Source organism: Sus scrofa, chromosome 4, assembly GCF_054392235.1.
Source record: "Sus scrofa isolate SSC_HxYL_T2T_F1_AM1 chromosome 4, Sscrofa_HxYL_maternal_Yorkshire_Landrace_v2.0, whole genome shotgun sequence".
NCBI classification, from domain to species: Eukaryota; Metazoa; Chordata; class Mammalia; order Artiodactyla; family Suidae; genus Sus; species Sus scrofa.
Window position 1 is genome coordinate 33,220,676 of NC_139386.1, and position 22,228 is coordinate 33,242,903.

Here is a 22,228-nt window from a genome sequence, read left to right on the forward strand (position 1 = left end):
TCCTCAAAAAACAAGAAAAATCTGAAATCAACAACTTAACTAACCACTAAAAAGAATCAGAAAAAGGAGAACAAAACAAAACAAACAAAAGAAGAACAAAAATAAAGTCAGCAGAACAAAGAAAAGCACAAAAACCAGAAAGGAAATCAATAAATTAGAGATTTTAAAAGCAATAGAAAAAAAATCAATAAAACCAAGAGTTAGATCCTTTGAAGGGGAAAACAAAATTGACAAATTTGTTTGTCGAATTTGTCAAATTGAGTCTTCTGACCATACTCACCAAGAAGAAAAGAGAGAGAGAGAACCTGAATAAACAAAATATGAAATGAACAAGGAGAAATCTCAGCTAGTATGGCAGAAATACAAAAAATTGAAAGAGAATGCTATGAACAATTACATATCAACAAACTTGACAACTTAGAAGAAATGGACAACTTTCTAGGTACATACAGCCCACCAAAACTGAATCAAGAAGAAATAGATAATTTGAAGAGACCATTCACTAAAAATGAAATTGAATATGTAATTTTAAAAAACTCCCTAAACAAACAAACAAAACCCCAGGACCAGATGGCTTCATTGGCAAATTCTACCAAACATACAAAGAAGAACTTGTAGTTCCCATCATGGCGCAGCAGAAAGGAATCTGACCAGGAACTCCGAGGTTGTGGGTTCAATCCCTGGCCTCGCTCAGTGGATCAAGGATCCGGCACTGCCATGAGCTGTGGTATAGGTTGTAGATGCAGCTTGGATCCTGCATTGCTGTGGCTGTGGCATAGGCCAGTGTCTGTAGCTCCACTCCAATTAGACCCCTAGCCTGGGAACCTCCATATGTTGTGGGTGCAGCTCTAAAAAGTAAAAAAACAAAAACAAACCCCCCCAAAAAAACAAAGAAGAACTTATACCAATCCTTCTTAAACTCTTCCAAAAGATTGAAGGAACACTCCCAAAGACATTCTGTGAAGCCACCATCACCCCAATACCAAAACCAGACAAAGATACCAACAAAAGAGGAAATCATAGGCCAATATCTTTGACGAATATAGAAGCAAAAATTCTCACCAAAATTTTAGCAAACCGAAACCAACAACACATAAAAAAAAAAATCATACACCATGACTAAGTGGGATTCATCCCAACTTCACAAGGATGTTAAACATATGCAAAATCAATCAGTGCAATATATTTTATCAAAAGAAAAGTCAAAAAAAACCACATGATCATCTCAACAGATGTGGAAAAGGCACTTGACAATATTCAACATCTATTCATGATAAAAACTCTTACCAAGTGGGTATAGAGACAACAGAGCTCAACATAATAAAAGTCATTTATGACAAACCTACAGCCAATATAATACTCAGTGGAGAAAAGCTGAGTCTTCACAGTAAAATCTGGAATAATACAAGAATGCCCACTCTCACCACTGCTATTCAACATAGTATTGGAAGGCCTAGCCAATGCAACCAGACAAACTAAAGAAATATAAGGTATACAAACTGGAAAAGAAGAGGTGAAATTGTCACTATACACAGATGACATGATACTATACAGAGAAAACCCTAATGACTCCACACAAAACTACTCGATCAACAAATTCAGCAAAGTAGCAAGATACAAGATTAACATTCAGAAATCAGTTGCATTTCTGTATATTAACAATGAAATATTAGAAAGGGAATATAAAATATTCCTCTTAAAATCATATGCAAAAAATTAAATACCTAGTTATAAATCTCACCAAGGATGTGAAAGACTTACATGCTGAGAACTATAAAACATTAATCAAGGAAATTAAAGAAGATTCAAAGAAATGGAAACCTATCCCACACTCCTGGATTAGAATAATTAATATTGATAAAATGGCCATACTACCCAAAGCAATCAACATATTTAACGTGATCCTTATCAAAATAGCCATGACATTTTTCACAGAACTACTACACATAATCCAAATATTTACACAAAACCATAAATGACCCAGAACTGCCAAAACAATCATGAGAGGAAATAAACCCAACAAAGCAGGAAGCATAACTCTCCCAGACTTCAGGCAATATTACAAAGCTATGATAATCAAGAAAGTGTGGTACTGGTACAAAAATAGACATACGGGATCAATGGAACAGAATAGGGAGCCCAGAAATAAACTCAGATACTAATGGTCAATTAACATTTGACAAAGGAGGCAAGACTATAAGATGGGGGAAAATTCATTCTAGTCTCTTCAGCAAGTGGTGCTGGGAGAACTGGACAGCTGCATGTAAATCAATTAACTAGAACACACTCTTCACACCATGTGCAAAAATAAACTTGAAATGGCTTAAAGACTTAAACATAAGACATGACACCATTAAACTTCTAGAAGAGAACATGGGCAAAACGTTCTCTGACATACCATACAAATGTTTTCTTAGGTCAGTCTTCTAAGGCAATAGAAATAAAAACAAAAATAAACCAATGGGACCTAATAAAACTTACAAGCTTTAGCACAGCAAAGGAAAACATAAAAAACAAAAAGAACCTATGGAATGGGAGAAAATACTTGTAAATGATTCAACAGACAAAGGCTTCATCTCTAAAATATACAAACAACTCATTCAACTCAACAACAAAAACCAGATATGGTACATCTATACAATGGAATACTACTCAGCCAAAAAAAGAATGAAATAATGTCATTCCCAGTAACATGGATGCAACTAGGGATTATCATATAACTGAAGTCATTCAGAAAGAGAAAGACAAATACCATATGATATCATTTATATGTGGAATCTAACATATTTCACAGATGAATCTATCTAAAAAACAAAAACAGGATCACAGACATAGAGAACAGATTTGTGGTTGCCAAAGGGGTTGGGGAGGGAGTGGAAGGACTGGGAGTTTGGGGACAGTAGATGCAAACTATTACATTTAGAATGGATAGACAGTAAGGTTCTACTGTATAGCACAGGGAATTATATCCAATCTCCTGGGACAAACTACGATGTAAAATAATATAAAAAAAAGGAATGTAAAGAAAAATATGTATGGAGGAAGAATACAACATAAAAAAGAAAAAGACTACATTAGAAAAGATAGAGAACATCTCCTGCATGAAAAGCTGGAAAAATATCAGCAGAGACAGAGATCATTAAAAAAAGAGTCAAACGGGATACCTGTAGTGAAGAAGAACGTGATGTGCTGCAGGGTCCTGGGCCTGGTGGACTGTGGGTGGGATGGAGGCAACTTTGAAGAAGAACTTGGAGGACACAAGGAAGAATCCATACATTGATAGAGTCCTGTTCACAGATTCACAATGACTTTATCCGGACTGCCATGGAATCCAGTCAGGTGAGCATGCGGAGGTGAAACCTACTTTAGCCTAGCAAACAGCTGAACTAAGCTCTGATCCCAATGATATTCCTGTGGTATGTCTAGAATTGGATAATGAGAATAACATTATCCAAAAAATGGCATCACGAGGGCATTGCACAAAATGGCCTGCTGTCGTCGCCTATCAGTTCTCTAGCAGCCTGACATTGAGACTAGAGTCTACCTATGTTAATTATCTTAAAGAGTTATTAAAGCTCCAGTAGTTAGGCCCCTTTTTGAACATGCATTGGACATTTTTCTACTAATTTTAGAGTGAAGTACTCTGACATTGTTTGGACTGAACTATTAATATATTAGTAAGAAAGATGATGTTTTGAAGCAGCGGGTCCAGGTCACTTTGTACACAGAATTTTGTAATGGTCAATAAATATGGTTGAAGGAAAAAAAGAGAGTTAAATGGGGATGCCAGAAATAACAGAGAGTAGAATGTGGCAAGATGTTAGAAAAGTTGCTTCGAGTCAGTTTATAGAGAGCTCAAATGCTTAGTTAAGAGAGAGTTTAATCATTAATGAGAGTGACCAAAAGATTCTGAACCAAGGTAATTTTTAAATAACAAATTAGAAGATGAATTCAGCAGTAGTGTGTGGAATGAATTAGAGTAGGAAAGGGCTGACATGTAGTAAAGGTTGGAAACAGAGAAGAAGGTCTGGATAACAAACATAAATTACAATGTACAAAACATATAATACATATAAGATACTGAATCATAGAAAGAAATTTAAGATTAGAAGGAATCTCAGAAATTATATAATCTATCATCTCTCATTTTAGAAAAAAAGCAAATTAAGTCTCACAGAAACTTGTTTAAAGTCACAAAATTAAATGTTTTGAGCTGAATATTTTGAATTGAGTTTCATGGTTCTAAAACCTATTAACTTCTTTGACAGTAGGGATGGGTTTTTTTTTCTCTATGTCATGTTTGAGAGTTAACTTCAGGTTTGGACTTAAATTTGTTGTCTTTCAAGAATATTCTCTTTTTTTTTGGGGGGGGGTGATGCACCTGTGACATATGGAAGTTCCCAGGCTAGGGCTGAATCAGAGCTACCTCTGGCAGCCTACCCCGAAGCCACAGCAATGCCAGACCCAAGCCACATCTATGACCTATTTGGCAGCTTGCAATGCCGGATTCTTAACCCACTGAGTGAGGCCTGGGATTGAATCCACATCCTCATGGATACTAGTCAGGTTCTTAACCCGCTGAGCGACAATGAGAACTTCCACAAGAATATTCTACAGATGTCAATTAGAGAATTAAAATAGTTTAAGAAGTCACAGTATTATATTAATAGTTCACTATTCATTGATTTGTTCATTCTTGCAACACTATTTGTTGCATACATATTATGCAGGAACTATACTAGGTATCAGAAGTTTTGGCCAAAGTCATAGAGATGATTGAATATGATTGAATTTGAATATGACTGAATATGACTATGATTGACACATGGTCAAGAAGCTGAGGACAAGAGAAATAGGAAAGAAGTGAAGGAAATGGAAGAATAATCATGGTCTAGAATGAGAATCAAGAGAATACTGCAGTAGAGAGGCTAAAAAAAAGAAGCAATTAATAATGACAGATGCAAAGACATAACAAGGATAAGTATGTATAAAAAGGTATAGCAAATTAATAACCATGCATAAAATCATTTAAAATAAAGTGCTAGAAGCAGAGGTCAAACTGTACATGGTTAAAGCTTAGGAGCTGATGAAGGAATAGAGAAAGTATGTGTAAAAACACATAGTCAAGAAACATGACCTAAGTAAGAGAGAAATTAATCACCTAAGGGAGCTTGAAAGCATGGCAGAATAGAACAAAGGTCTTATTTAGGAGATTTCAACAGTCTCCCTAACAACAAAATTGTTAAAGTAAGAGAGTCTGAAATGCAAGAGAAACAAGAAATAATTAATGAAGCAACATTCCAGAGTAGTTAAGAAAGGTTACAGTCTGAAACACAAATAGACGATTATTTGTGATGGAGAAGAAAAATGCTTCTGATAGGAAAAGAGAAAACTGACAACAATGCAAAGACACTGGGGCAAAAAGGGGGGTAGCTCAGTGTGAATTACCTGGATTTGATCACACTCACTAAGGGCTCTCAGTACTACTTCACAGATGGAGAATCTATAAGGAAATATTCTATATTCAACACAGAAATCTCCACCCTCCTTTGACTCCACTAGTTTTGTCAGAACTCTTTCTCTAATTAGGGTCTTAGTCATGGCCAAAGATACCTTAAGAAAAGACCATTTACTGCCTCTCTTCAAACTCAACAGCATCTCCCAGCACTACTCTAGCCCCAGGTCAGACCCTCCCCAGAACATTACTCCATTATGGCACCAAAATAACTCCCAGTTCTGGAATCAAAACAACTTAGTATAAATTTAGGATCTTTGAGGTAAATCACTTCCATTTAAGTATCTTATCTCTATAATTCTTAGTATCATGTAAAGGGCAAGCCCAATTTCCCCAGGATATCTTCTCTCTAAATTCTTCACCTCCTGTACTCTCTTTTGTACCATTTTAATCTTCTCTAATTATCTTAGCTATATTCTCAGGAATCTTTACCTGTTGTTAACTAACTTCCTTATGCCATCAGTCTTTCTGCAGAATGGTTTTTGCATATTCCTAACTTAACCTTGCAGACTCCTCTTCCAGTGTAATTCTCATCTACAGAAGCTACTGATTCTTTTCACCTTTCTATCCATGGATTCAGGAGAGACTGGCTCCGTACAGACACTCTAGCCATTACTCCCTCACTTTAATGTACATGTCCTTTTTTCCATTAAGCATGCCAATTAGTTGTAACATCTGTTATTAATTCAGATTACTAATCTATCCAACATCCAAGCACTATCCCTTAGTCATTGATAATTTTGGGAATTGGTTGTCAGCCATCTTCTTTACTGTAATTTCTGTGATAATGCTAGATTTCAAGGCACATGAAGAAAACTGTTCAATAACTTTGAATCATAACCCTTAGATCTTTAAAACTTAATAATCCTCACCTTTTTGCTATATCACCATCCTCTCTTGGGGAAATACTGTGAATCTTATCTAATGAAACTAATTAAACTCAGAAATGCTAAATTCCAATACCTCAAACTGATGACAATCAATTCTGTCAGGTGTTTTATAATCTCACTCTCATTTTACTTGATCTCCATTTGATACTTTTTGTTATTTGGTCCCAGTGATTCCTGCCACTATATGCAACCTCTCTGCATTTCTTCCTTCCTTATCCATTGAAGACTTTATGATTGATCATTTGAACCACTCCTATACCAACACTCAGATTCCCTTTTATCCTAAATCTTCCAAATACTTTTACCAGAACCCTAAAACTGTTTCAATGCCATAATCTGATTTTTCTACATCCAGGCCATGGGGTATCATTTAAGCAAAGTATACATTCATACAAGTTGCCACATTGCAAATTCATGGTTTCTAACATTTGCTGGGGTGGGTGGTATCACCAAAAATCTTTTACTTATATTTAATCAGTTCCCATCACTTTTTACCCAATGACTATTTTAAACTTTCCCATTTTCAGTCAAACATCATATTCAGCCTTCTGTAATTCACTTTCAGGAATTTTTCATGAAAACAACCAGATAATCTCAATTTACAGCAACCACAAAATGGAAGTTGGCAAACATAACTGCCTTCAGTTTAACATATTTTAAAAACTTAGTGTCAACTCTCTCATCTATTTTCCTCCTGACTAAATGGTAAATAAGGGCTTCCACATGTTTACAAACTCCATCTGTGTGGTTAGCCATACCCAGTGCTCTAAGACCTTTCTTCTAGTTATCCTCTCTTTCTTTCATTTTTTCTGTTTCCAACCTACCTTTTATTCTTCAAGGATCCTTTCCTCCAAGCCTATAATAAGGATGTAATTTCTATTCTGAAAGAAAGAAAGAAAGAAAGAACGAAAGAAAGAAAGAAAGAAAGAAAGAAAGAAAGAAACCTATTCTGATATCACATATCGCTATCCAATATTTCTCCACCACACTCTCTTAATATACTCATTTTTCTATCTCCCACTCATGCCTCACGCCGTTGAAATCTGCCTCCCCACCCCCACCATCCTTTTGAAATAACCTTGGTGGAAGGTTGCCAATGACTTCTCACTTGACAAATCTAATAGGTATTTTTCATTTATTATTTTTACTGTTGACATTATTTCTCCATTCTTAAAACTCTCTACTGGATTTTAGCCTTGGGATGGAATTAAGATGGAGGAACAAAAGGAGTGGAGCTCACCTTCTCTCATGAAAACATCAAAATTGCAACCAACTGCCAAAAAACCAAAAACAAAATAGACTGTTTTGTTTTTTGGAAACTGTCAAAAAAGATATCCTACACCAAAAGACAAAGAAGAAGGGATGAGATGGCAGGAGGGGCACTTACACAGTATAAGCAATCCCACACCCAACAAGTGGACAATCCACAGACTGGAAAATAACATTTGCAAGGGCTCTCCCACAGGAGTGAGAGTTCCAATCCCCATGTCAGGTTCCCATGCCCGGGGGTCAGGCATTGGGAGGAGGAACCCCTGGAGCATCTGGCATTGAAGGCCAGCAGAGCTTGTGCACAGGAGCTCCACAGGACTGGGGGAAATAGATTCAACTCTAGAAGAGTGCACTCAGGTTTTCTTTTGCACTGGGTCCCAGGGAAAAGCAGAGATTCGATAAAAAGCTGGGTCAGACCTACATGCAGATCTTGGAGTATCTCCTGAGAAAACAGGCGGCGGCTGTGGCTCATTGTGAGGAAAGGACATTGGAGGCAGAGGTCTTGGGTATATTGATTGGTGTGAACTCCACTGGAGGTGGTAACTTTGGAAAAATCTGCCTTAACCATCAAGGCTGAGAAGTCCCAGGCCAAACAACAAACAAGGGGGGGAACATAGCCCCACTCATCAGCAAATAGGCTGCTTAAAGTCCCTATAGGACCACAGACACCTTTAATCACACCCAGAGACACAATCTCACCCATCAGAGGGATAAAATCAGCTCCACCTACCAGTGGTAAGGCACCAGTTCCTCCCATCAGGAAGCCTGCAAAAGCCCCTGTACCAACTTCAGCCACAAGGGGACAGACATCAGAAGCAAGAGAGGCTACAAACCTATTACCTGCAAAAAGGAGACCAAACAAAAATCTATACAAAATGAAAAGGCAGAAATCAATGAGACAGATGAAGGAACAAGGGAAAAAAAAAAAAAAAACAGAAAAACAGCTAAGCGATCTGGAGATTGACAACCTCCATGAAAAAGACTTTAGACTAATGCTAGTAAAGATGATTCAAGATCTTGGAAATAAACTGGAGACAAAGATTGATAAGTTACAAGAAACACTGAACAAAGAAACAGAAGATTTAAAGATTAAGCACACAACGATGCTAAATATAATGGCTAAAATAAAAAATTCACTAGAAGGATCCAACAGCAGAATACAGGAGGCAGAAGAACATACAAATAATGCTACCAAAACCAGAATCATGAGAAGAGGGTACAAATGCAGGATACCGGCAATGCATTTGCAATTAAGAGTCCAGCAACAATTTAAAACAATGTTGTATATATATAGAGAGAGGTCATATATATATATATATATATAGATTCAAAACATCATAGTAACTACAAACCAAAAATCTACAATAGATACACACACAAATACAAAGAAATCCAAACACAATACTAAAGATAGTCATCAAACCACAAGAGAAGAGAACAAGTGAAGATGGGAAGAAAAAAGATCAACAAAAACAAATCCAAAACAATTAGCCAAAGGGCAATAAGAACATATATATCAATAACTACCTGAAATGTAAATGGACTAAATGCCCCAACCAAAGACAGATTGGCTGAATGGATAGAAAAACAAGAGCCATATATATATATATATATATATATATATATATATATATATATATGCTGCCTTCAGGAGACCCACTTCAGTTCTAGGGACACATACAAAGTGAAAGTGAGAGGACAGAAAAAAAAAAATTCAATGGAAACAGAAATCAAAAGAAAGCTGAAGTAGAGATACTCATATCAGACAAAATAGACCTTAAAATAAAGTCATAAGACATAAAGAAGGACATTACATGATGATCAAAGGATCAACCCAAGAATAAGATATAACAATTGTGAATACATATGCACCCAACATAGAAGTACCTCAATATATAAGACAACTGCTAACAGCCTTAAAAGGAGAAATTGATAATAACACAATAATAGTGGGGGATAATACCCCACTTAGAGCAATGGATAGATCACCCAGACAGAAAATTACCAAGGAAACTCAGGCCTTAAGTAATGCCTTAGACCAGATGGACTTTATAGAATATTTGTCCAAAAGTGGCAGAATAACGTTCTTCTCAAGTGCACACCTAACATTCTTTAGAATAGATGAAATTCTGGGCCACAAATCAAGCCTCGATAAATTTAAGAAAACTGAAATCATAAAGCATCTTTTCTGATCACAATGCCATGAGACTAGAAATCAACAAGAAAAAAGCTGCAAAAAACACAAACACGTGGAGACTAAACAACTTGCTACTAAACAAACAATGGATCACTGAAGAAATCAAAGGGGAAATTAAAAAAATACCCAGAAGCAAATGATAACAAAGACCTAACAATCCAAAAGCTATGGGATGCAGCAAAAGCAGTTCTAAGAGAGAAGTTTATAGCAATACAAGCTTACCTCAGGAGACAATAAAAATCTCAAATAAACACAAATGGATGAAAAGATACACCATTCTCTTGCACTGGAAGAATGAATATTGTCAAAATGACTATACTACCCAAAGCCATCTACAGATTCAATGCAATCCCTATCAAAAAAATTACCAATGGAATTTTTCACAGAACTAGAACAAAATATTTTAAAATTTGTTTGGAAACACAAAAAGACCCCAAACAGCCAAAGCAATCCTCAGAATGTAAAATGGAGCTGGAGGAATAGGCTCCCTGACCTCAGACTCTGCTACAAAGCTATAGTCACCAAAACAGTATAGTACTGGCACAAAAACAGAAATATAGATTGATGGAATAGGACAGAAAGCACAGAAATAAACCCACACACCTATGGTCAACTAATCTATGACAAAGGAGGCAAGAAAATACAATGGAGAAAAGACAGTCCGTTCAATAAATGATGCTGGGAAAACCCGACAGCTTCATGTATAAGAATGAAATTAGAACACTCCCTAACACCACATACTAAAATAAACTCAAAATGAATTAAAGACCAGATTAAATTAAACTCAAAATGAATTCAACATAAGACCAGATATAAAATTATTAGGGGAAGATATGGGCCAAAGACTCACTGACATAAACCACAGCAATATCTTCTCAGGTCCACCTACTAGAGTAATGACAGTAAAAACAAAAATAAACAAATGGGACATAATTAAACTTAAAAGCTTTTGCACAGCAAAGGAAATACTAAATAAAACAAAAAGACAACTCACAGAATAGAAGAAACTACTTGCAAATGAAGCGACTGACAAGGGATTAAATTCCAAAATATATAAATACCTCCTGCAGCTCAATATCAAAAAAAACAAAGAAACGACCCCATCCAAAAAAAAATGGGTAGAAGATTTAAACAGACATTTCTCCAAAGAAGGCAAACGGATGGCCAAAAAAACACATGAAAAGATGCTCTATATCACTAGTTATTAGAGAAATGCAAATCAAAACTACTGTGAGGTACCATCTTATACCAGCCAGAAAGTCCATCATTACAAAGTCTACAAACAATTCATGCTGGAGATGGTGTGAGAAAGGAGAACCCTCTTAGACTGTTGGTGGGAATGTAAACTGGTGCAACCACTATGGAAAACAATATGGTGATCCCTCAAAAAACTAAAAGTACAATTACCATATGATTCAGCAATCCTACTCCTGGGCATCTATCTGGAGAAAACCATGACTTGAAAAGATACCCCCATAGTCACTGCAGCACTATATACAATAGCCAAGACATGGAGGCATCCTAAATCTTCATCGACAGCAGAGTGGATAAAGATGTTGTACACATATACAATAATATTACTCTGCCAAAAAAAGAATGAAATAATGGCATCTGCAGCAAAATGAATGGACCTAGAATTTATCCTGCTTTGAAAAACTTATGTTTACCACAGAGGACAGGTTGCCTGGGAGGAATGGAGGGGGGATTTGGGGTGGAAATGTTCTAAAATCAGGCTGTGATAATGGTTGTACAGCTATAAACATAACAAAATTCATTGGATTAAAAATAAATAAATAAAACATACTGCCTTGCCAAAATTACAAAAAAACCCTATTATTTTATCTCTATTCTTCTTACTTTTCTCATTCTTCCTTCACTATGCCCTTCAGAAGCTTCTCTTCCTCTTTCTACTACTCAAATGCGAATGTTCCCCTGGCAAGAGGACAATTCCTTGGCCCTCAGGGGTAGTCTCTCTGGCGATTTCACTTTCATTTTTGTGGCTATCACCCCCTAGTAGTACATTAACTTACTCCCAAATTGCTCTATGTAATCTTTTTTTTTTTTTTTTTTTGGTCTTTTTGTCTTTTGTGTTTTTGTTGTTGTTGTTGCTATTTCTTGGGCTGCTCCCGCGGCATATGGAGGTTCCCAGGCTAGGGGTTGAATCGGAGCTGTAGCCACCGGCCTACGCCAGAGCCACAGCAATGCGGGATCCGAGCCGCGTCTGCAACCTACACCACAGCTCAGGGCAACGCCGGATCGTTAACCCACTGAGCAAGGGCAGGGACCGAACCAGCAACCTCATGGTTCCTAGTCGGATTTGTTAACCACTGCGCCACGACGGGAACTCCCTGTAATCTTAACTTCTTAAAGTTTTTTAAAAGTTATTATTATAAATTATTTATCCTTGCTAGAGGTTTCCCCTTAGCCCTTTCAATAACTCCAAAACTGAACTCATCTCTCACCTAAACTGATTCTTCTTCTAACAATTCCCCTGATCTTTGTTAAGGAGGCACAAGCATCCCGTTACCCAAGTATAAAACTAGGAGTGTTTCTTGACTCTTTGCTCCCCCTCAACACCCAAATTTGTTTACCAAGTTTTACTGATTTTAATTGATTAACTCTCATCTTTTATCTCTCCATCTATTACCTTACTTAGTTCAGGCCCTCAAAGAGTTTCTGCTATTCTAGACCAAGGGAAATACATTAATATATGCTTTTCTTTTCCAGACCCCTTTCTCTCAAAGCAAACATCCACATAATCGCTAGAATAATTATTCTAGAGTGATTAAATACATTATATCCTTCTACAAACTAAAATGCCTCAAAGTACTTCCATCACTTACAGTCTTAGATCTAAGCTCCATAACGGAGTATACCTGATTATTCATAATCATTATGAATGTGAATATAGTGTTCATATTCATCTCTATCATTCCAGATTCATTTCTTGCTCTTCCTAGCCTTTATAGATAATGCTCCAACAGCAATAAAACATGCTGTTTATTACTTTAGTAACTTTGCTCATACATGTCTTTAAAATTCCACCAACATACTACCTTACTTTCATATAAATCTAAATAATTATAATTCTTCAAGACGTAGCTTAGTTCTTGTCTCTCCTATCACATCTTTACGTAAAAGTTGCTATACTGTTCGCCATCAGTGTCAGTGACTCCTTAATATGCTGTGTATAGCTTTAAGTAGAGATAAATACTAAGGAAAAGGGTAGGGTATGGGGATAAATTTTTATTTTTTCATTTTATTCATTCATTCATTCTTTTTAGGGCTGCACCCGTGGCATATGGAAGTTCCCAGGCTAGGAGCTGAATTGGAGCTGCGGCTGCCAGCCTATGCCACAGCCACATCAACACCAGATCCAAGCTGCATCTGCAACCTAGCCTGCAGCTTTTGACAATGCAAGATCCTTAACACACTGAGTGACTGAACCTGCATCCTCTTGAATACTAGTCAGGTCCTTAACCTGCTGAGCCACAAGAGGAACTCCTAAATTTTTATATATAAGAGATACATTTATTTAAAAATAGGGTATGCAGTAAATTTTTAAATATAAAATATATTTATTTAAATATATTTTAAAGAGCTATTGATGCATGGAAACATGACATCCATTCTAAATATGTTTCCTTAATTTTTTTTTTTTTTAATTTTTAGGGCCACACCTGCAGCATACGGAGGTTCCTAGGCTAGGGGTCCAATTGAACTACAGCTGCCAGCTTACTCCACAGCCACAGCAACATCAGTTCTGAGCAGCGTCTGCAACTTACACTGCAGCTCATGGCAACGCTAGATCCTTAACCCAATGAGTGACACCAGGGATCGAACCGCAACCTTATGTCCTAGTCGGATTTGTTTCTGCTGCGCTAAGATAGGAACTCCTTAAATGCTGAATGTGTTTCAAAATACACAATGAATCAGAGATAATTTTGTACTAGTCAGCACAATCTGGCCAGAAGAAAGAAGTTTTGATTTCTACTATTATTTAGTATTAGTTTCCTGAGGTAATGTAAAAGAAGTTTAGCAAACATTATTTAAGCTTCCATTCATCTATTTCAAAGAGAGCACACTCATAATTTTTCATTTTACAAACTTGCGTTAGAGAAACCAATGGTTCTAACTGTTCACATACTGGGGGTGCCATGTTGAATTTACTACATTTATTCTATTCAGAAAAATCCAGATTTCATACAGCCAGACTATGGTCTACTTCGAACTATTAACATATATTTATTCACAGAAGGGGAAATCCCAGACCATGATTGTAAATGACACCTTGAAACCTAGACTGGGAAACTGCATACTCAGAAGGTTGGTGCCAATTTCTTTTTATTCTTTTCACAATCCTCAATAAAGAGGTTGCTTTTTCATTTAAGTTTCCAGTTATTTTTTCTCAAGTAGATATTTAGGGAGAATTGGGTGATTTAGATCAAAAATCATTGGGCAAGAGAAAGAGATTATTTCAGATTTGGACTTTGTCAAAAAGGTAAAAGAAGAAGAATGTAGCAAGGGAATCGAGGATATTTCTGAGAACGGACTCAACCTCTAAAGATGTAAGTTAAGAAAAGAGAAGACTAATTGGGAAATGTGAAGAGGTGAAGAGAGTGGAGACCTCTATTGAGATAAAAGAACTAGTGAGTTTGAAGTAACTCAATAAAAGAATAAGAAAGAACCATGTGTAGTTCTTGTCCAAGAGCAAACTATCTTATAATAACTGTAAATGGGAAGTAACCTTTAAACATTGTCTAAAGATTAAACTTTTTTTTTATTAGGAAAAAAAAGATCTCAAGGGTGGAACAATGGCAAATGATGATAATATTGAGAGCATGGCATAGGAGTGACTGACTGAAGTAGAACTGGGGATAAAGTTCACTACCTCCAATTTGAGAGTCAGGGAAGTGAGTGGTTACTGAATAGATCACTGGCTAACATCATTCAGGCTGATGGCAGGAACTGTGACAAAGAGGAAGACTAAGGTCCAGTGAATAAAATGCTTCAGTGAATAAAATGGCAATCCAAGAGGTCAATAGACGACATCAGTGTGTAAGGGTAATAGGTGGATGTGCTCAGCTGCATTAAATACAAAGGTACAAGGGTTAAACATGAAGTATAGGACATTATGGTAATAAATAAAGGAGAAGCGATAGATGACTAGATGAGCTTTTATATTTTCAACAATCCCTAGAATCTCACAGCAGATTGAAGAGGGGGTCAGAGAGACTGAATAACTCAGAAAGTTAGCATATTGAAATAAAGGATCAAAGTCACTTAAAAAAAAAGGAAAGGAATGCTAAAGTGAAAATTCTGTGTAGTATTTACTACTGTGAAAGAGGCATATGAGTGCAAGAGGCAAGGAGCTCACAGGTAAATTCAAGAAATATAACTGTATATTCTGGTTCTTAGTTTGGGTGGTAGATTCATGGATATTTATTTTATTACTATGCTTTGAAAAGTGCACACATTCTTTTTTATGTATAACTGAAAATAATAAAAGATAACATTTTTAAAAGCAACTAAAAGAACTTCATTCTTTCAAAATCTAATTTTTCCAGAGTAGTCTACAATAGACTAATAAATATGAATCATTTAAGTGCTGGAAAATTTTACAGTAAGTTATTTGATAATTCATTTTCTAAAACTTATCTTCCTGTGTTTTGCTTTAATATAAACATTAATGATATTGTGTTTTCTAACCATAAACTAAGTTATGGCACAAAAGACCATTCAGAAATGTGTCTTCCAACTAGGTAGAGGTTGATGTTCTAAGTATAAATTGATAACCAACCTAGAGCTGATAAAGAACTGGTTCTACATATGTTGGTTTGCCAAAAGAATAAATAATATGAAGAAATAATCTACTTATTGATAACTAAGAAAAATGCAGAGTATAAAAAACTAATGTGGTACCTGATTTTAATTACATTTAAATGGAAAGATACCAGCATAAGAATAAGCCTATAACCAGTAATGTCTCATTTATGCCATCCTCGTTAAGAAAATCTTGGCCAATATCAGGATAGTTATATAAACTACTCTCTTACATTTTTGTAAGATAAGTGTGTTATCACTGCAATTAAAAATAGAATGTACCAGCTATAATGGAAAAAAACATTATAAAAAAATAGAATGTAATACAGCAACAACAAAAATAAAAGACATTAACAACAAAAAAGTAAAAATTATTTAGTATTGAAACAAAGTAACAGAAAAGAGACTGAGAAATATAAAAGAAAATAAAATATATCAATAACCACTATCACATAATAAACTGGAAGGCACTAAATTTCAATTACACTTACTGACAGACATCACAAAAACATGAGTTTATTGTTGATGCTATCTCTTATGTCTCCTTCCACATTTGCCTAAATGATTTTAAGCCTTAGGAATCTACCTGTTAGTTTCAATTATTTTTTTCTAAGCTTTTTTATTATTGATTCTTAATTAACTAAAGTAATAGGATAAAAGTGGTCACACATAACCCAAATCACTTTGAAACAAGAGTCAGAGTGAATAAAGCACGTAATTCTTTATCTATAGCTTAAACCTCAACCACATTATCATTGCCATTCTTTTCTCTGTCTACAGGATCTCAAATGTCACTGAAGCGACTCAAATCCCTCAAGCTACATTTAGCCTTGAGAAACTGCAAGCTTTAGAGACCTTCTCTTCCTGTTAGATCTCCTTCTAGGATTAACTAGAAAGTTAATCCTCCTTTCTGTTAAATGCCAGGTAATTGATATTTCCCTTCAAAACAAGGAGAATGGTGTTAGAGTAGAAAGGAACAAGGATTTTCCCACAGACCCAAGAATTCTCCAGGGATCCAGGATCATTTACTGTGATCAATGAATAGATTACAGCCACCTTTAACAAGGCAATCATAAACCTGAGTTCAGCCTCAGAAGCCTCAGTTTAATCTGAGCACTTTTAGGAACAGACTCCTCAACTGTGGAGAAAGGAAGGGGAAGTGGGTCATTAAGATGTGCAATTAACTAGTGCTGTCTAAATATCAATTTATGAACTCTGCAGAGGAAGGTGAGCTGTCAACTGCAATTATTTTTTTTAATTTGTAAAAAAAATTTTATTATAGCTGATTTCAAGCAATTAATTTTTAATAATACTGTTATTCTACCTCTCTACATAATAAAGTCAAATGTAATTCCTGGTGAACTAATTTTTAGAATCATCAAAGAGATGATAGTAGCCCTAGGGAAAGCTATCTTTTTGACATCCAAATACAATTAAAGTGTTCATATATGCTTTATTTTCTACTATTTTATAAGGATAATATCTCTACATTTCATCAATAACCACGTATGTATATACAAAAAACAGAAACAGAAGTGAATTATATCATATCAATTTGACAGATACATGCAATTCTACGAACAGACTCAATTGTAAGAAAAATATACCTGCCATCCCTGTGATGATGTTCAATGGTCTGACTGTATCTGGAGCGAGGTAGAGTAAGAAAATGACTGCAAGCATGCCAGAAACAAGAATATAAATGAGACTCAGGAAAGAAATGAGAAGGTATAGTTTAATTTCTTTAAATGAGATTCAAAAAAAGATAAGCAGATAGTAAGCGAAGCAAATGAAAATTGTTACTGGAAAGCTTGTTCCTTCCTCCCAATGTCCACTGTAATATGGCAGTGCTAAAGGTTAAAATATTCTAAGTATTCTGAAACAAAACACAACAAAATGTAACAAACTAAGATTTAAACAAATAATATTTCAAAATAAAATCTTATCACTTAACCATCTTCAGCACATCTATAAAATGTTATACAATACAGATGCTTTCTTATTTTTTAGGAGGAAAGGTAGAAGAGAAAAAAAAAATAGCCAGGAAGTTTCAAATGAAAATAATAAAAGAGGCAATTTCTAATATTTATCATACTTAAGAAACTTTATAAGGTAATTACTTCTTCAATCATCAATAATTAAAAATACCTAAAAGGGCTTGTAAAATTCCATTTAGTAATGAGCACCCTGGTTCAAATTATCTTTATTTTATTATTAATTTTATTTTTTAAAATGTATTTGATGCTATCTATTTTACATTCACAATGTTTATTATATGTTTATTACATGCCATTGGCTCTGCTACATTTCATGCCTCATAACTACCATAAGCCATCAAAGTAGCACACTAATTTTATTATCCCTCAGTAATCGATTCTCTTTCTATAGTACTAATACAAAATTTCCTATTTTTTAAAACCTTTCATGTCAAAACACTTAATTTAGGCAGATGATCATTACGTTTCTGAAAAAATGGAAACCAATGCTGAACTCTCTCAACATCTCTAAATACAGGGTATTTATTTCTTCATTTGTCCTTTTCTTCTGCAAAAACGGAAGAACAAATTCCTCTACTTGAAATCCCATTTCCCACAAGGTCTTGCTTCATTCATTTTTGTCTCATGCCGTCTCTTCCACAACTGCACTTAATCCTAAAAAGACATCTTCACAAACCTTGTCTTCTCCTCTCTGACTTTCCTTCCATTGTAAAATATCTTAGACATATCAAATTCTTGCTACCACTTTCTCACTTTTCAGTCATGCTTAAAGCTTACTGTCATTTGACTTTTGCCTCTACCATTCACTTGAAACTATCCTGTAAATATTATCTGTGAAATCCTAAAAAAGTCCCTTAATTTTCTCTTGATCTCCATCAAGATAATATAAACCACATTTCTCTATGGTTTTAGACACTGATTTTCAACCTCTATTTCTTGACACTCTCTCTTGGTTTCTGAAACACTATTCTCCCTGGCTCCATTAAAACTTTGTCTACTTTATCTCATATACTTTAAAACAACTCTTTGAGATAGGTTCTAGTATTCCCACAGACAAACCAGGCTGTGAGTGCTTGCACACATACATATGGTACGGAGCAGGAGTGGATTTCAAACTCAGGGCTTTCTTAAGCCAAAATTCAGCCTCTTAACATGTACACACTGGCTTGGTCTTCCACCTATTTATTGCTTCTTTTATTCATTTCACTTGCTGATTCCACTTCTTTTTATTCCTTAGAAGCAGTAGTTTCCCAAGATTTGTTCCTCGACCTTCTTTATACTTCAACATATTCTTTCTGGATAATACTATTTGTTTTTATAGTGGAAACTCTCCCTTTGATTTGGCCTTGATTTTTTCTTTGGGTTTCACATCTCCAGCAGCTTCCTGGGCTCTCCACACAGCTGCTTGAGCATCATATAAGCATTTATAGAAAAACACACACTGATTGTGAGACCTGAGCAAGACTTTTGCCTATTTGGATATCTGGTGTTGCATTTGCAAATACGGAGGCTGGAGCAGTTTGCCAACTTTTTTTTTAAGCAGAAGTCTGCTTGTTTTTTTCAAACAAAAGTTTACGTAAAACCAATATTTAGGAATCTAATAAAATCAGAAAAGCTCTGGCTACAGAGGGAGTGAGAAGCCTAGACGCTACTAATTTGGCTTCATGCTTACCTACAGCAGCAGTCCTTCATTCACCTCTTTAGACTCTAGGACCCTATAATCTCTAAAGGCCCTTCTAGCTTCAAATATAATTCTTTAATCCCCATTTGGAATTTAATATAATACTTCGGCTATTCCCTTTTTTGTAATCCCAGTTTCAACTAAGGATTTAAATATTTATTTAATAAACTAAGCTTTAAAATCTCAAAATTTAACTCCTCCATTTTCCACACTCAATATTTATAAACCTTCCTAGTTCTAATGCCTCAGTAACTCAGATTTACTCCTTCTTTTCCTTTTCTCCTGCCACTACTTTAAATCAGGCCTATCATGTCCCCTGAAATAACCTTCTATCATGTCTCCCTTCCTTCAGAACCCAACCCTCTCCTGATCCAATCCATCCTCCACCGTGTCTACAGAAGTATATTTACAAATTATGCTGCTCATCATGTTGGTACCTTGATCAAAATCCTTCGATGGCTTCCCGTATTAGAAAAAAAAGTACATATTCCTTAAAGTGACATAAATTTAAGTTCTAGGCTACTTTTAATCTTCACCATCTATTATGGCGCTTTTCCCAAACACCAACTTTTTATATAGGTACACCAGATTACCTACGATTCTCTAAATATATTCCACACTCTCCTGACTCCCAAACTTTGTTAATCTCATCACTCTGCCAAGAATGTCCATCATTCCCTCCTTGTCAGCACCTCATTGCCTTTCAAAATTCTACTCATCTTTAAAGTTCAATTTCTCTTTGAAGCTTTTTCCAATAGATCCAAGAAAATAATTTTCTCTCCAATCTGTTCTACTCCTATTATGCTCAGGCCTCACAGTTTCCTATAAGTTGGCACATTATGTAATTAGTTGGTATAAATTACTTGGTATAATCAGCTGGATCATCTATTTATCTAGATCAAGATGATGTCTATTTTAAATCTTTGTACATAATGGCTGAGTCACTGAATAAATATATTTTGGATTGAACTAAAAAGTAAAAACAGAATTGTCTGCATAGTGAACCTATAGTAAAAACAGAATTGTTTGCATGGTGAACCTACTCTCCAAAGAGAGCAATGGTTCATATAAGCATAGAAACATTCTAGAAATGTAAATAAAATATTTAAAAGCTATTTACTATACGAAAACAAGGAAAACAGTATTAAAAAGAGACATTCCTGGCTTTACAAAGAGTAGAAGAATACCCAAGAGTAGTAATGTCAGGATTTATTCCATTAGAAAGAAATAGACTGTCTCTGAAAATTATGTAAGAGTAACAAAAATGTGTAAAATTCAAAGCTTGTTAAAATTTTCATATTCATAGAACATACATATAATCCTCCAATTTTTAATATTTTCCTTAAAAAGCTCTATAAAGACAAAGAAAACATACAAGAATCATCTTCATCAAGCAGCAGTTTGTTTCATTTCTCTTTTTGTGATGGTTAATTTTATATGTCAATTTAAATTGCCAAGGGGTGCCCACACTAAACATTATTTCTGGGTGTGTCAGTAAGGGTATTTCCAGATGAGATTCTCATTTGAATCAGTGCAATCAGTAGACTGCCCTCCTCCATGTGGGTGGACATTAGGTAATCTGGTGAGGACCTGAATAGAACAAAGGTAGGAAGAAGGAGGTAGTCTTCCCTTTTTCCTGCCTCACTTTTGAGCTAGACATCTCATAACTCTCTGGCTCTCTAACAGATTTATACCACTGGCTACCCTGGTGCTGAGGCCTTTGGACTCAGACTGAATTATATGACCATTTCATGGGTCTCCAGCTTGCGGAGAGCAGATGGTAAAACTTTCCAACCTCCATAATCATGTGAGTCAATTTTTTATTACCTCTCTCTCTCTCTCTCTCTATCTACCTACCTACCTATCTATCCACCTACCTTCCTATATCCACCCATCCGTCTTACTAGTTCTGCTTTTCTGGAGAGCCCTGACTACATACTTTTCTATAGAGATATTCTACCTCTTAACCTAATGTGGTCATGATCCCCCATGAAAAGTTAAAAAAAATGCATCTATGAATATTATACAAAATTGATTACACTGTTTTAGGAAGCCCTGTAAAATCCACGTAAGATACAGTGGTCCTTTACTGCATCCACTTAGAACAACGTTAAAAACATTTTACACTTCTCCATTAAACCGTATTTACTTTTCCTCCTAAATTAATGGACATTATAAAATCCAAGCAATAAATATTGTCTTAAATATACACAAAGTAAGTTATATTAAAAATTGAATTTAATCTGACTTGTTTGAAACTTTTTAAAAAATTGAGCAGAGCAGTATTTCACCATAAAAGAATAAAATAGAAAACTAAAAAAAAAGACTAAATTTTTAAAATAGGAAAAAATGAAGTTAAAGATTCTCAAACCATGATAAAAAAAAAATCTCTATTCAAAGAACAAGATTACTAATTCTATTTCCTGACATACCTTAGTTCTTACTAAGAAATATAATCTTTAGGATGAAACAAAATTATATTTATAATGAATTATCATTCCATTATATTTAATTATCCTGAATGTCCCCTTTTAGGAACCACCAGATACACAAAAAAGAACTGCAAAAAGGAGGAAATAAAATATTCTTAAGTAATCCACAGTTTTTGAAAGCTAAATTTCCAACAGTCTCAACTTAATACCAAACTTTGCACTCTGTGTCTTTAATATTGTTAATGTCATGCTATTTTATAGTTCCTAAAATATACTGTGATTTAACAATGTTAAAATATATTCTTGAATATAATAAATAAAATGTTATATTATTTTTATAAGGTAAATTCTCTTTTCTTCATTTAATTTTTCTATATTTTCAAACTTTCAGAGATGATTTTCTCTCATAGTTGGCAACTAAAAG

The 22,228-nt window shown here is 35.1% G+C and overlaps 1 protein-coding gene and 1 pseudogene across 50 annotated transcripts in view; one reads left to right on the forward strand and one right to left on the reverse strand.

Moving 5' to 3' along the window:
* Positions 1-22,228, reverse strand: part of RIMS2 (regulating synaptic membrane exocytosis 2) — a 617,675-nt gene that overhangs the window by 211,034 nt on the left and 384,413 nt on the right. For 19 of the 50 annotated variants that reach the window (XM_085021928.1, XM_085021934.1, XM_085021895.1 and 16 more), the window contains one exon: positions 17,302-17,367. The exons of the other annotated variants lie outside the window; for them this stretch is intronic. In XM_085021928.1, coding sequence (XP_084878054.1) covers positions 17,302-17,367 — 66 coding nt within the window. The remainder of the gene's footprint in view (positions 1-17,301; positions 17,368-22,228) is intronic. 50 annotated transcript variants of the gene reach the window in all.
* Positions 3,225-3,517, forward strand: LOC146403754 (ragulator complex protein LAMTOR5 pseudogene; annotated as a pseudogene).